Source organism: Peromyscus californicus, unplaced genomic scaffold, assembly GCF_007827085.1.
Source record: "Peromyscus californicus insignis strain IS unplaced genomic scaffold, ASM782708v3 Scaffold_16__1_contigs__length_79575227, whole genome shotgun sequence".
Lineage (NCBI taxonomy): Eukaryota > Metazoa > Chordata > Mammalia > Rodentia > Cricetidae > Peromyscus > Peromyscus californicus.
The window spans coordinates 45,225,745-45,240,091 of record NW_026294458.1 but is presented as its reverse complement, the minus strand read 5'-3'; the positions used below and the strand labels follow the sequence as shown (position 1 = coordinate 45,240,091).

General features: G+C 40.2%; 1 protein-coding gene across 1 annotated transcript in view; it reads left to right on the top strand.

Moving 5' to 3' along the window:
• The window catches only part of Nsun3 (NOP2/Sun RNA methyltransferase 3), a 44,305-nt gene that overhangs the window by 16,044 nt on the left and 13,914 nt on the right, over positions 1 to 14,347 (top strand). The window contains 2 exon segments of the mRNA XM_052740956.1: positions 1,979 to 2,133; positions 3,066 to 3,187. Of these exon segments, the coding sequence (XP_052596916.1) occupies positions 1,979 to 2,133; positions 3,066 to 3,187 (277 nt within the window).

The following is a 14,347-nucleotide window of genomic DNA, read 5'->3' as shown; positions in this document are numbered from 1 at the left end:
CTTTCTGGTACTTCAGCACTAGATGGCACCCTGAGTCTAGGTTTACCACATTCCACTGTTGCATTTTTTGTTGCTGCTGCTGCTGCTGCTGTTGCTGCTGCTGGTTCAGCTCCCTGATTCCCCATGCCGCCTTTTGTCACCTATCTTCAGTAGGTATGTAGGGGAGAATGAACTCAAGGAGTGTAAATGTAGCAGTTTGTCATTGCAAACCTTTCTCCAAGACTGGGTAGGCCCGCATGCCTCAGCTGCAGTCACTGGCCTATGGTCAGGTGACTGAGCTCTGTCTGGTTCTCCGTCACACTTATTTGGTGGCTTGATGTATACCTCCCTCTCTTTCCTTAAAAAACAAAAACCAACCTGTCTGTCTGTCTGTCTGTCTGTCTATCTGTCTATCTATCTGTCTGTCTGTCTATCTATCTATCTATCTATCTATCTATCTATCTATCTATCTTTCCATAGATTTGTGTGTATGTGTGTTGGGGGCACACATGTACTCTTCCTAGGGCACACTTGTAGAGGTCAAATTACAACCTGCAGTAGTCAATTGTCTCCTTCCAGCATGTGTTCCTGGGGATCAACTTTCAGGGGTTCGTTGTCTCCTCCTCTGTGCCTCTATAGCTCCAACTCAGGTCGTCAGACTTAGTGGCCGACCCCTTTACTCAGTGACCAGCTCACTAGCCCAGCTCCTCCCTTTACTTGCCGTGAAGTCAACAGCTGCTCCCTCTGATTTGTCTGGAGTCAGGGAGGAAATGGAGTTGATAGTGCCATGGTGAAGCACACTCTAACCCTGGATTATACACAGAGTGCACAGCCTACTGAGACCAGCATAGCACAGGGATACGGAGACCTACATTGCTATGTACTGTCTGTTCCTTAGGTGGATTTTGTCCACTCGTGATCCAGAACATCTATCTCCAGCCACAAGAGAGGCTGGCTAGTTTACAAGTTCAGTTGACGGTGGCATTAGGGCAGGTTAGGAGCTCTGTCCATAGGCATTGGCGTGTGGACTGGGATTGCTACAGTCTGCCTGGTGGAGGAGTGGTGGCTGCATCTACCTGCCTAGCTAAGGAGAAAATACAGTCACAGTCTGCAAGTACTAGCCCAAGTGTACGAGCTATAAGACTGGGTGGCACAGGGTTCTCTTGGCAGGTTATGCCACTGGGTTTCAAGTAAAAGTCTGGACTTCATTCCTTTCTCCTCCCCCCAAAAGGAGGAATCTCTCATCACAGTGCCTAGAATTGGAGGGGTGTGGACAAGGACACCTCTTTCTTTTCTGCTTTCCTTAGTGCATCTCTTCTTATTCTGTGTTAATGCCGGACAGTGCCTCTCACCCGACTCCCCTTGCCCTTAAACCAGTGTCTCTGTGGGAGGCCTCCACTTCTTCAGCCACCATATCTCAATTTCTGTCACATTTAATCATAACAACCACTATGCAGGTATGATCCCATTTTACCAACGCCACAAGGTAACGAAGGCTGTCACAGAGTTAAATAACTTTTCTGGGCTCTCAACTCACAGTTTAAGCCCATGTTTTCCTTACTGGTAGATTGTATACTTGCCCATTTTTATTTGACACTGTATTACCTACCTTCATTTAAAATGAATGTGTTGTCCCAACGAGGAACTTTACGTACCTATCAGAATATACCGTCTACTCTCAACAGCTGGTACTTCAAGGTGAAAATTATACACGAGGTATTGGTAGTACAGCATCTCTAGGAATCTATGTTTTCACATGCCAAATTAAACTTGATTGAATAAATGTGAGAGCTTCTGGGAGGATGTGAGGCATAAGATGGTAAATATTTTATAAAGTGTATATTTTTGTTTTTAAAGTTATCATAATGTTTACCTCTGAGCCATATCTCTATATAACACTGAAGGGTTGATTTTTCTGAAGTTTATTTGCTAAAAAGTACAAATTTACCACTTGTATTGCCTTGGACTGCTTTGAACCTTTTTAATCCTTTATATCTAGGTTATCTTCTTTGTAACGAATATGATGGCCTGAGAGTGAGATGGCTGAGACAGACATTGGAATCTTTCATCCCACAGTCTTTGACAAATGTAATTAAAGTGTCTGAATTGGATGGCAGAGAAATGGGAGATGCCCAGCCTGAAACGTTTGACAAGGTACTTTTATTGTACTGTGAAAAACTGACAGACTCCTAGTGATATGATATTGTGTTGCTCCATTGTTCTTCGCCTTCTGCTTCCAGATGATACACTTTCTCAGTGATCTGGGAGATTCTGATAAAGTGGATGTGGAAGCATTTTTCATCTGATGGTTAGTATGGTTCAGTGGAAACAGTGACTTTGGGTTCGGGGATTATAGAATGTTTTCTATTTCCTGGTACCTCAGAGTTACTGTGGAAATGATCACTTATCATTTGAGCCAGTAGAAAACACTTGTACATTTTCCTTTAACTCAGAATATTTCATATCAGAGTGTGGTAGATGAAGAAAAGCCATTTCAGTGAATTAAAATTGAATTTTTAATTCTTAAAAATAAACACTGGACCCTGGGTTTAAGCCCCCAACAATGTAAAATTTTACTAGGGAAAAAATAAAAAGAAATACTCTGAGTTCAGAAATACACTTATGCTTTCTGAAGATGAGTAACTTTTGTAAGTTTTGGTTGTAGTCATCAAAAATATTAAATTCAACCAGGCATGATGGTGAACCTTTAATCCCATGACATGAAAAGTAGAAGTAGGCGGATCTTTGAGTTTGAGGCCAGCTTGGTCTACAGACTAAGTTTCAGGACAGCCAGGGGTACACAGAGAAACTCTGTCTTGAAAACCCAAAACAAAAAAGAATATTCAATTCAAATAGCAGACATCAATGCACACTTAGTCCATTAATGCTCGCTCTCTCCATTGAGACAAACACTAACACTGCATGGGAAAATTCTCTGTTAGCTATCAGGGACAAATATATCAAAGGACTTAGCGTGTCCTACGTTTGGGTCCCTAAGGCAGCGGTTTTATTTACATGCTGTTTGTCATGTAGCTGTTCCATATACCTCATCCTAAGGATGTTTTGTTTGTCTTTGTTTTCTCCAGGTCTTAGTTGATGCTCCATGTTCAAATGATCGAAGCTGGCTGTTCTCGTCTGACTCTCAGAAGGCTGTCTGTAGGATCCATCAAAGGAACAGTTTGCCTGTCCTACAGGTAGACCTCTTAAGGTGAGGACTGTTTATTCAAAAGCTTATTTGGGTTCCTGATATAATTTAAGTGGCAGCAGCCAAGCATGGCAGGCAGGCAAATGGAAAGCTTTGTCCCCATAGCTCTTCTGATTAATTCCTCCAAAGGTTCCGAGCAAAAAATTCCAGGCCATCTCTCATGCTGTATTGCCTCCTCCCCTCATTGTGTCTTTCAAAAAACACCAAGGAATTTGCGTGATTAAGTTGTTTTCTGGCTAGTCTGCCCCAAGCCAGGGGCTTATCACCCTATTTGACCAGAATTGGAGCGTCTTCCTGTGGACGAAGTCTGGGAGCAGTCCTTATTTTGGTAATTTTCTGAAAAGTGAACTTCCTAGGAAGATGGGAGGTGTTGTTCCATTTGTCTTATGCAAGATTTCCCTCAGTTTTTCCAAACTGTAAGAGTGAGGCTTCCAGAGGACTTTTCTTTTCTTTTTCTCTCTTTTCTTTTGTTTTTTGTTTTTTTGTTTTTTTTTTTTCCAGATAGGGTTTCTCTGTGTAGTTTTGGTGCCTGTTCTGGATCTCGCTCTGTAGACCAGGCTAGCCTCGAACTCACAGAGATCCACCTGGCTCTGCCTCTCAAGTGTGCCGCCACTACCACCACCCGGCACAGACTTTTCTTTTTTAACTTCACATGAAATAGCCTTTACTGTTTTTTGTTTCTGCCATTGCCATTACCAAGTTCTTTGATTTTTCTGTTTTATTGAATGCCTTTTTTCCCATTCGTCTCAATGTGTTGTTTTCTGCTTGCTTCATTTTTACAAACCTTTTCTTATTAAAGCTCTTAAATATCTAATTGTTAAATGAAGATTTTTCTATCTTAATTTTACTCAGTCTACTTTTAAAATAAATTTGACAGGATTTTAAATTTTTATTTCTTATTATTATTATTATAAGTGTGTGTGTGTGTGCAGGCATGCATACCATGGTGCATGGTGCATGTATGGAGGTCACTGAACAATTTTTGGAAGTCAGTTTTTTTCCCTCCATAGATCCCAGGTATTGCTCACAAGTCATCATTTGCATGGCAAATACTCTCACCTGCTGAGACACCTCACCTTCCCAGATTTGATGGGATTTTAAGATTCCTTCCTTTGTTTCTTCTTTCTTTCCTTTCTCACTCTTAGTTTTTTGGTTACAGTATCTTGCTATGTAACCCAGCCTGGCCTCCAACATGTTTCAATCCTCCTGCCTCAGTCTTTGAAGTGCTCAGATTATAGGCATGAGCCACCATGTCCAGCTGAAATGTCCAATGTTTGGGTCCCTAAGGCAGTGGTTTTATTTACATGCTGTCTGTCATGTAGCAGCTCCATATACCTCATCCTAAGGATGTCCAGCTAAAATGTATCTTTAAGTATACTTATAATATCTGGAAATACTGTTATTCTAAAACTATCAAATGATGCAAGCCTCTTGGCCGCACATCTATCCACATACCTTCTTTCTTTACAAAGCTAACCACTGGACTTAAGTATGGTTTATAGATCTGTAAACTCTCTGCGTCAATCTCCGTGTATGCAGGTAAGTAAGGATAAAAAATACATTAAAAGTAGCAGGTGTTATTATGTGCATATATTCTTGTAATATTTCAGACTGTATAGATCTCTTTCATTCTCAACTTATGTGAACTATTCAAGAGGAATAGTCTATTGTATTCTGTTTTCTTTCTCTTTCAAAAACATTTTTCCTTGCTGTCCTTTGTCTCAGTAGACAGGCATAATATCATTTTTCTTGATTACATTTGTATTACCTTCCAAAATATATGATACCAGCCCATAGTCTTAGTTACAGTTTACTTTGTTGACTGCTTGCTCTCTCTTAAAAAGTATTCTCTGCTTTTAACATTTGTGATTAAGTTTTCTCCTTGCCTGCAGTTGTATCTTCTCTATTTTTTTTCTTAATTTTTACTTAGTTCATCTCACAAACTTTGTGTTTTTTAAGTTAATAATATCGTTTTACTGTATGAAGAGTTCAAATGATGTAAAGTGCTGTATTACAAATACATATCTAAATTGAAATTTCTCCCTAGCCTTGGACTTGTGCACTCAGTAACCTACCAGGGAGATCTCTAGACAAAGAAGTCTCATAATTTCTAATGCTTTATTAGATCCACTGCCCAAATTAACAAAATAAAAAAACAAAAACAAAGCCTTATAAATCTGCTTGTCTTCTGTCTTAGTAAATGGCATGCTGCGATGTCTGTGCCTAAGTCAGAAAGCTATCCTAAGCTACCCCGTTCTTCTCCTCTGTCCAATCAATCACTAAGACATTTCTGTTGTAACTGTTACATATCTGTCATCTCCATCCAGTTCTCTCAATTCTTCACAGCCTAACCTAGATCCTACCAGTATCTATCACTGAAATGATTGCAGCTGGCTTCTGACAGGTCTCCAGTGGTGAGCTCTTTCGCTTCATTCTGCACAGCAAAGCCAGAGCAATGCCTCTGGAATGTAAGTCGGAACCCTGGTTATCCTGGCAGGTTTTCAGTGCTTCCTCCTTAGCAGAAAGATTTCCAGCTCTTTAACCTAATAGTCAAGGCCACTCTTCAACCTGGCTCGCTCCTACTTCATTAACCTTCACTGTCTTAAGACTCTCAGTGTATGTGGTATTTCAAGGGAGCGGCACCTCACGTAGTCCATGTAGTTTTCAGGTCTAAAGCCAATGCATTTCCTGTTTATTTGCTAACTCATTCTAACCTTCCCTTCTGACTAACTATTGGTTCTTCAGGAATCAGCTTTGCTAACCCTCTATTGAAGCCTTAATCAATGATATTCTTTTGACATCTTTACTTTTATTAAAAATGGTGTGCCGGGCAGTGGTGACCACATGCTTTTAGTCCCAACAGGAGGAAGAGGCAGGTGAATCTCTTGAGTTGGAGGCCAGCCCGGCCTGCAGAGTGAGTTCCAGAATAGCCAGAGCTACAAAGAGAAACCCTGTCTCGAAAAACCAAAAAAAAAAAAAGGTGTATGTGTGTGTGTGTGTGTGTGTGTGTGTGTGTGTGTGTGTGTGGTGTAGTCACCCTCCACTAGACATTTGCCTGTGTTGATCTTTCTTTCAACAAGACTGTAGCATCTTAGAGAAGAGGAGCATATTCTTTACACACGTTCATCCCAACTGCAGTTTCCCCTACTCTACTCCACTCCTCCCAGCCCCTCCACACATACATCCCCTTCCCTCAGATCCTCTCCTCCTTTGTTTCCCTTCAAAAAAAAAAAAAAAGAACAGGCCTCCCAGGGATATTGACCATTGACCGAACATGGCATAACAAAGTACAGTAAGACTAGGCACAAACCCTCATATCAAGGCTGGACAGGGCAACCCAATAGGAGGAAAAGGGTCCTAAGCACAGACAAAAACATCAGAGATAACGCCCACACTCACACTGTTAGAAGTCCCACAAGAACACCAAGCTATACAAGCGTAATGTCTATGCAGAGGACCTAGTTTAGCCCCATACATGATCCGTGATTTCATTTCAGTCTCTGTAAGCACCTGTGAGCCCTGCTTAGTTGATGCTGTAGGTCAGAGAATAATTTTGATTCTCAATGTAGTGCCCAACAAAGAAAGGAGCTCAGTTAATAATTGTTTAAAAACAGTAAATTATAAAGCGTGAATACCTGGAATACACAGTTAAAATTATTCTGGCCCATGTTAATCTGATCAGAATAATCTTATAATCATTATTGTGTTGCAAGGTAATTAGGCATAAATGTAAAGCAATTAACATAATGTATTTTGATTACTATAGCTTTTATGTAGACAAAGCATGCTTTTGGCTTGACTTTATGTTTTTTCCCCATGTACTGCATTTTCAGATCCAGTAGCATTTTAGTCATTATGAAGATCATAACATACTTGCACCTCTTATGACCTAAGAGCTGAAGCTGCTCCTTAGTAGGCACTCCACTCTCCTTCTTAACTTTCTGAACAGGATGGTATATGCTAAAGTAGGTGGCTGTCAGTCACAATGGGTGTCATTTTCACGTCATCAGCTGTAACTGGGAAAGGCCGTCACTGCAGCTGTCCGTCCTTTCCGTGAGCAGTGAGCCTGCAAGCCTTGCCTCTGCTTCCTAGGCTGCTCTGGAGGTAGAGTGATGAGAAGCAGCTGAAATTGGTATCTGGCTGAGTGATAATGATGAAAAGGGCAGAGAGTCAAATGCATAAGCTGTAGACACATGGGGAAAAAAAGGTCCGATTTCCTGATCCAGACAAGTCTTGGGGTTAAAAAGATAAAGCATACCAAGCAATCTTTCCTTATCTCCCATTCACCACTTCAGAAAAGGATTATGGTAATTTTTAAAATCAGAGATACCACTATCATTTACAAAGACGTTCCTTTGGCTGGTATTTTTAATTTTCCTTGCATACTTATTTTTTCAAGAAAAGGTAATAGCATTTTATTCTGTAATATCAGATAAATGGATTTATATGCAATTTACAAGAGAGTAAATTTATACATATAAGTTTAGCCAAACTGTAAAGAATTGATAAACCCTTGCAAAGAGCAGCTTAGGAAAAAGCAAGCGTATGTTGCTTGGCCTGATACAGGGGACAAAGGATGGTACTAAAAAAGGAGAGAAGCAATGGGTCCAGATGGTGAGCAAGACCTGTGCCTCTGGCTGTGAGTTCAGCACTTGTAGGGGCTGAAGCAGGAGGCTCTGTAGTTCAGGCCACCCATGACCTTCCCAGATTTTTTTTTTAATGATTCCTTATATGGGTAATCTTCATAGGGTTTGGAATTTTCACTTTGAAAGTTAATGATCTATAGTCATATATTAATATTGCATGTTTTATGTGATGCATAAATTAAAAGTGGTGTTTTGTTTAGTGGGAGGTTTTTATTTTATTTCTAAAAAGAACTTTTACTATATGTACAAGTTGTTTTGGTTTTTGTTAGTAGAGGTGTTCTGTGGTACTGAAGATCAAACCCAACCGAGCTGGGCTCTGTCTTTTTTTGTTTGTTTGTTTGTTTGTTTGTTTTGTTTTTTTGAGACAGGGTTTCTCTGTGTAGCTTTGCGCCTTTTCCTGGAACCCACTTGGTAGTCCAAGCTGGCCTCGAACTCACAGAGATCCGCCTGACTCTGCCTCCCGAGTGCTGGGATTAAAGGCGTGCGCCACCACCGCCCGGCGCCGGGCTCTGTCTTAAGCACTTATATTCTCTTACAGAATCATTTAAAAACAAATCTATGTATAGTATTAGATGTAATCATGACAATAGTAATTTAACCTACTGTTTTTACTGTTGATGGCTAAAAACATGAACAGCACAGTGATGACAGAGCACAGCTCCCCAAAGCATACGAGTTGATGGGAAACGTAGCAGGGACTCTGGTTTATGTGAAAATCTCTGTTGAGTTTTTCAAGGATGAACATACACGTTACATAAAATTCGAGCACACAACTAGCCCCTAACCCAGTCTGTCTCAACCTGCCCGTGGATCATGACCCCCTTGGCAAACCTCTGTCTTCAAAACTATCTACATTATGATTCATGATGGTGTCAAAATTATAGTTAGGAAGTATAGCAATGAAAATAATTTTATGGTTGGGGTCAGCACAGCATGAGGAATTTTATATTAATATAAAGGGTTGAAGCATTAGGAAGGTTGAGAACCAGTGCCCTAAGATAGTCTTAGAATACAAGACTGAAGAGCAAGAATTAAAGGAATATTTGAACAGAACCCAATTTTATTCATAGGCTGCTGTTTAAAGTATACCTCTATTGTTGCTTGTGAAAATAATTTCCGAGCCAGTCACTGCTGGTGAGTGCCGTGTGTATGTACATTACTCAATAGAATTCTGTCACTCCATTTACATTTCAAAATATTCAGAAGAATATAGAATGGAGAAATATGCTGAAAGTGATAAACATGGTATCTTTTTAGAAAGTGGTTTGGATATTTGTGCAGGAGAAGTTTACATGATTTGGGCTTGGGAAAGTACTAAGTGAAGAGTATGATTTATCACAAAAATATAGGTATCTTATTGCAGTAATGTATCATGTCATCCGTTTCCTAGAAGAAAATCAATCACACATAAAATACTGACCCCTTCTGGTTTTCTTTTCTCACTACTTGACAAGTAAAATTGAATTTGAGAACTCATTGAAAGAGGAAGTTTAGCTTATTGGGTAATGTTTTGAAAATTTGTATAAATCATCCAGCTAACAAGTCTTAAGAAGTGGTGTGCTGACAGCAAGAATTGTGTTTTAAAGGAAGCAATAAAAAAATCACTAACATTTACTCTCTGATGCTCTGGAGCTGAGAGACTCCTAGTGACTTGGAGTATGGGCCATTATCATTTATCAGTATGGTGACCAAAGGCAGTCCAGACGGCCGAAGAATAATCATCAGCTGCATGGTTACATCAGTATGGGAGGTCTCCTTCACTGTTTCTGCTCTGAGGTATTTGTCAATATGGTGACCAAAGTCAGTCCGAATGGCCGAAGAATAATCATAGGCTGCATGGTATATCGGTATGGGAGGTCTCCTTCACTGTTTCTGCTGTGAGGTATTCTGCTCCCTGAGTTCCTATAAGTCCACCTTACATGTTGTCATCACATGCTTAGCCATTCATGTTTGGAACCCAGAAAACAAGCAAACTATTCCAGCAGTTACAGTAACCCTGACTTTCTCCCTCCTTTTCTTTTTCTTTTCATTTTTTTTAAGTTAGGGTTAGAAACCAGAGCTCCCGAGGTTAATCATCTATAATTTGGCAGAGTGAACCTTGGTTTTATGTTTTGTTTTGTAAGGGTTTTTTTTGGTTTTTTTGGTACTGCGGATCCGGCTCAGGGACTTCTGCCTGCTAGGTCCATGCACCCCTGCTGATCTCTAGTCCTCAACCCTTCCGTTTGTCGTCTTCAGTGGCAGTTGTCCGAACTTCTCCATGAAATGAAATTATACAAAGTAACTTCAGGAGAAATCAAGCCCTATAGTTTGTAGCTCTTGTGTTCACTCATAAATGAAAACTTACTGTGGTTTTTAGTTAGTAAAAGTGTCTCTAGTACTATGAAATACAATCTTAGCATAGTATTTTATCAGTATTTATTAATTTATCAAGCATTTGTTAAATATCTACTTTGTATGGTACTTTGCCAAGCACTGTAAATAATAAAATACGTAGTTTTAATGTTCTCAGGAAAACATCAGAAAATGTAATACAGGTTGTACTAGAGAAAATATCTAGAGGGCAGGTAATGCAGGAAAAGCAGTGCGTTACACACATACAAATAAACAGGTGTACCGTTACAAAGAAAACTGGGGCTGTATTATCAGTATTTACTATTAATCTATTCTTCTCCCCACCACCTTTACTTACTTTGAGCCACATGTGCGTATGTGGGGGCCAGAGGGCAAATGTTTTTGGGTTCTAGGATTGAACTGAGGTTGCCGGTCTCGATGGCAAGTACCTTTCCCTAGAGAGCCATCTTTCTGGCCTAACACTTGTTTCATTCTTTTTCCAAACTGTTTATTCTTGAGCCAGACTGTATACAACCTAATTTTTTTTCATTGTTAAGGATCAAATCCAAGACCTCGTCCATGCTAGGCAAGTGTTCTATTCCTGGCCTTTACCCTCAGGCCTCTACTTAAAAGTTTAACTGTACCTTTGATTAACATTTCATTTAAAAGCCCTATTATGTAATAGCTGAAAATAGCTCATTATTAGGGAACTACTGAAGCAATATTTTTCAGTAATGTGACTTCATTTTATAAAAATATTGTGTTAACTGTTAATAATTTCATTAATTGTATTTTGACCATATTCAACCCCAGTCCTCCCCCTTAACTCCTCCCAGGCCCTCCCCCACTTCCCTCCACCTAACAACTCCATGTCTTCTTTGTTTATTCAGTGACATAGTGACTTCAGTTTGTGCTTTCCATTTGCTTCTGGGCATGGGCCAGCCACTGGAGCTGGGTTGACCTACCAGGAGCACCGCCTTAGTAAAACTGACTCTCTCTCCGCAGCAGCCATTAGCCGCCGTAGCCCTAGCCTTGCCTCTTGAGAGTGGCCTAAGTGTGCTCCACAGCACCAGGCTTTGACTATTCTCAAGTGCTACTTGGTGCCTCATAATCTTCCTTGAAACTTCTCTCTGTTGCGAACAACTATTCCTTCACCTGACAGATTTGACTAGATTAGTGCACCCTGTTCATCACAGCGCCCTGCAAAGCTTCTTCCATCAGAGTCATGCTATGGCACTTGACCCCATTCTACCATTCACTATAGGCACCTGAGTTTACCATGCTGTTGACCTAAATGGATTCACTAAAATGCCATCACTAAGCCTTACAGGCTTTTAATTATCTTATAATCTGGCCACTGCTGGAGTCAAATGACTTCTTTCTTTAAGAGGAGATCATTGTTTTTCTCTAAAGAATGATTCAGGTCAATGTGACTCGGCTCTGTAAAGACATAGGGATTCTACAGCATTGATTCAGGGAACGTCTATAAAGACATAGGGAGTCTATAGCTTGATTCAGGGAACATCTATAAAGACAGGGATTCTACAGCATTGATTCAGGAAACATGTATAAAGACATAGGGATTCTACAGCGTTGATTCAGGAAACATGTATAAAGACATAGGGTTCTAGAGCACTGATTCAGGGACCATCTATAAAGACATAGGGTTCTAGAGCACTGATTCAGGGACCATCTATAAAGACATAGGGTTCTAGAGCACTGATTCAGGAAACATCTTGAGGGAGTATATAAGATGATATTTAGAGCCCCTTAATTTGAACCCAAAATATAGCTAGATGTGATATCTTTAAGTAAAAGCATAGAATTTCATTTAAAGACCATTTTAGAAAAAAGGAAGAGAAAGGAAAAAAAATAAAGACCATTTCTTTTTTAAAAAAAGATTTTAAATTAAAGACCGTTTCTTATTTTAAAAAAATACTATTTCAAAATCATTGCTGAACAGTTCTCTGTTGACAGATGTGTTCATCATGAGCCCAAACTGAATTGGTCCTGGTGGTTTTCTCTTCTTTTCTTTTTGAAATCTTATGCATTTAAGAAGTGCTTTGATCAAACCCACACCTTAGTCTCTCCTCTCCATCTCTTCCCAGAACCTCCCCCATCACACACACACACACACACACACACACACACACACACACACACACACACACACACACCAGTTTCTCCTGTCTAGATCTTCCGAGAACCTCCCCCATCACACACAAACACCCTAGTCTCTCCTCTCCATATCTTCCCAGAACCTCCTCCATCACACACACACACACACACTCACACACACCCCAGTCTCTCCTTTCCATCTCTTCCCAGAACCTCCCCCATCACACACACACACACACACACACACACACACACACACACACACACACACACCCCAGTTTCTCCTGTCTAGACTAGGTCTTCCCGGAACCTCCCCCACCCATCTCTCTCTCTCTCTCTCTCTCTCTCTCTCTCTCTCTCTCTCTCTCTCTCTCTCTCTCTCTCTCTCTCACACACACACACACACACACACACACACACACACACACACACACACACACACCAGTCTCTCCCATCTCGTTCTTCCCAGAACTCCCCCAGCACACATAAACACCTTAGTCTCTCCTGCCCAGCTCTTCCCAGAACCAACTCCCACCCCACTTCCTACCCCGAACCCATCACACACAAACACCAGTTCTGTTGATTTGCTTGAAGATTTGTAAAATTGTTTTTCTTTGTGTAAGTGAGACTTCACTGGTAGATCAAAGGCCCTATCTTGAAGTTAGACAGACTTAATGTTGTGTTGCCACTCTTTGCTAATTTTGGCAGCACAATCTTAAATTTATTATATTCAGTCTTAAGCAGAGAACCTTTAATACTTAACCCCCTCTCTCATACACATATTAACAAAGTAAATTTGCAAAAGATACACAAAACTTGCTGTCATCAAGTGGAAAGTGGTAATAAGTGTGTTAAAGCTTGTCCTTTATAATCTGCTTCAGGAGTATCTGATGCCATTTCTGTGTTCTTCTGGTACAGTGTAAGAAATAGCCCTTCTTCAAGGTGAAAATTTACTGCCAGAAGAGAGATGGTTAATTATCAGTGTGGTTTCGTTTCTTACACTGACAAAAGTCTGGCCACTGGGCATGGTGCCTCTGAAATAGCAAGCTTGGTCCTGTTTATTTAGCTTGAGTTTACAGAACTTCTCTGATAATAAACAGTTTGCTATCTAGAAATCTGATTACTTACTGTGAGCACAGTGAAGGGTACCCTCAAGGCTTGTAAAATAATACTTTTAAAACTGATGATAGCATGGGATAGCTATCAACCTAGAAATATCTGTGTTTTGATGCTTATAGTACCTGAAACTTAATTTCAGATCTGCATTTATTTGATAGATCTAGCATGAGTTCCAACTTTTCACCTTAATGTTTCTGTGGTCGTAGTGCATAATCACGCAGGGATATTTGATTTGCTTCCTTGCCCAGGCTGCTGTTTTCAGCAGCAACATGAAACTGATAGAGGAGGGAATGATGAGAAACAGTCAGTGGGAAGGAAAGAAATGAGAATCAGGGAAAAGGAACAGAAGCAGGAAAATTGGAAAGGAATACTAGAAGCTGCAGGTATACCATGAAAGAGACAGACCCAGGATGGAGAGGTTAAAAAAAAAAAATAATAATCCCCTCACCTCCAAGTCCCCGGGAGACAAAGGGTAGATGCACTGGAATTTACATTTGGGCTGGAGGTTTAAAGGAGCCTTGAGAGTCAGTTCAGGGATTCTTTTGCAGTTTGTCAAACCACAGAATAGTGATTAAATTGGTTCTGTTACTCCATCAAATTAGGCTAATATCTTTCTTTAAAAATGGATCTATTTTTAGGTCAAATTGCCCTCACCACCATTTTTAAATATATTCTGTTAGATGTCTCTTTTCTTAATAAAAAAGGCAAAATCTGAGATAATTAGTATTTAAGATGACTTAATTGTGTTTTTGGTATTATGTATCTTTTTTAAAGCAATAACTGTGCTTTTTTTATGGAGTCCAGTTACTTAGTAAAAGTTACCAAATAGGGGCTGGAGACATGGCTCAGTGGTTACAGATGAACCCTTGCAGAGGACTAAAGTTTGGTTCCTAGCACCCATGAAGAATGGCTTCCAATTCCTGGTAATTCCAGCTTCAGAGGATCTGAC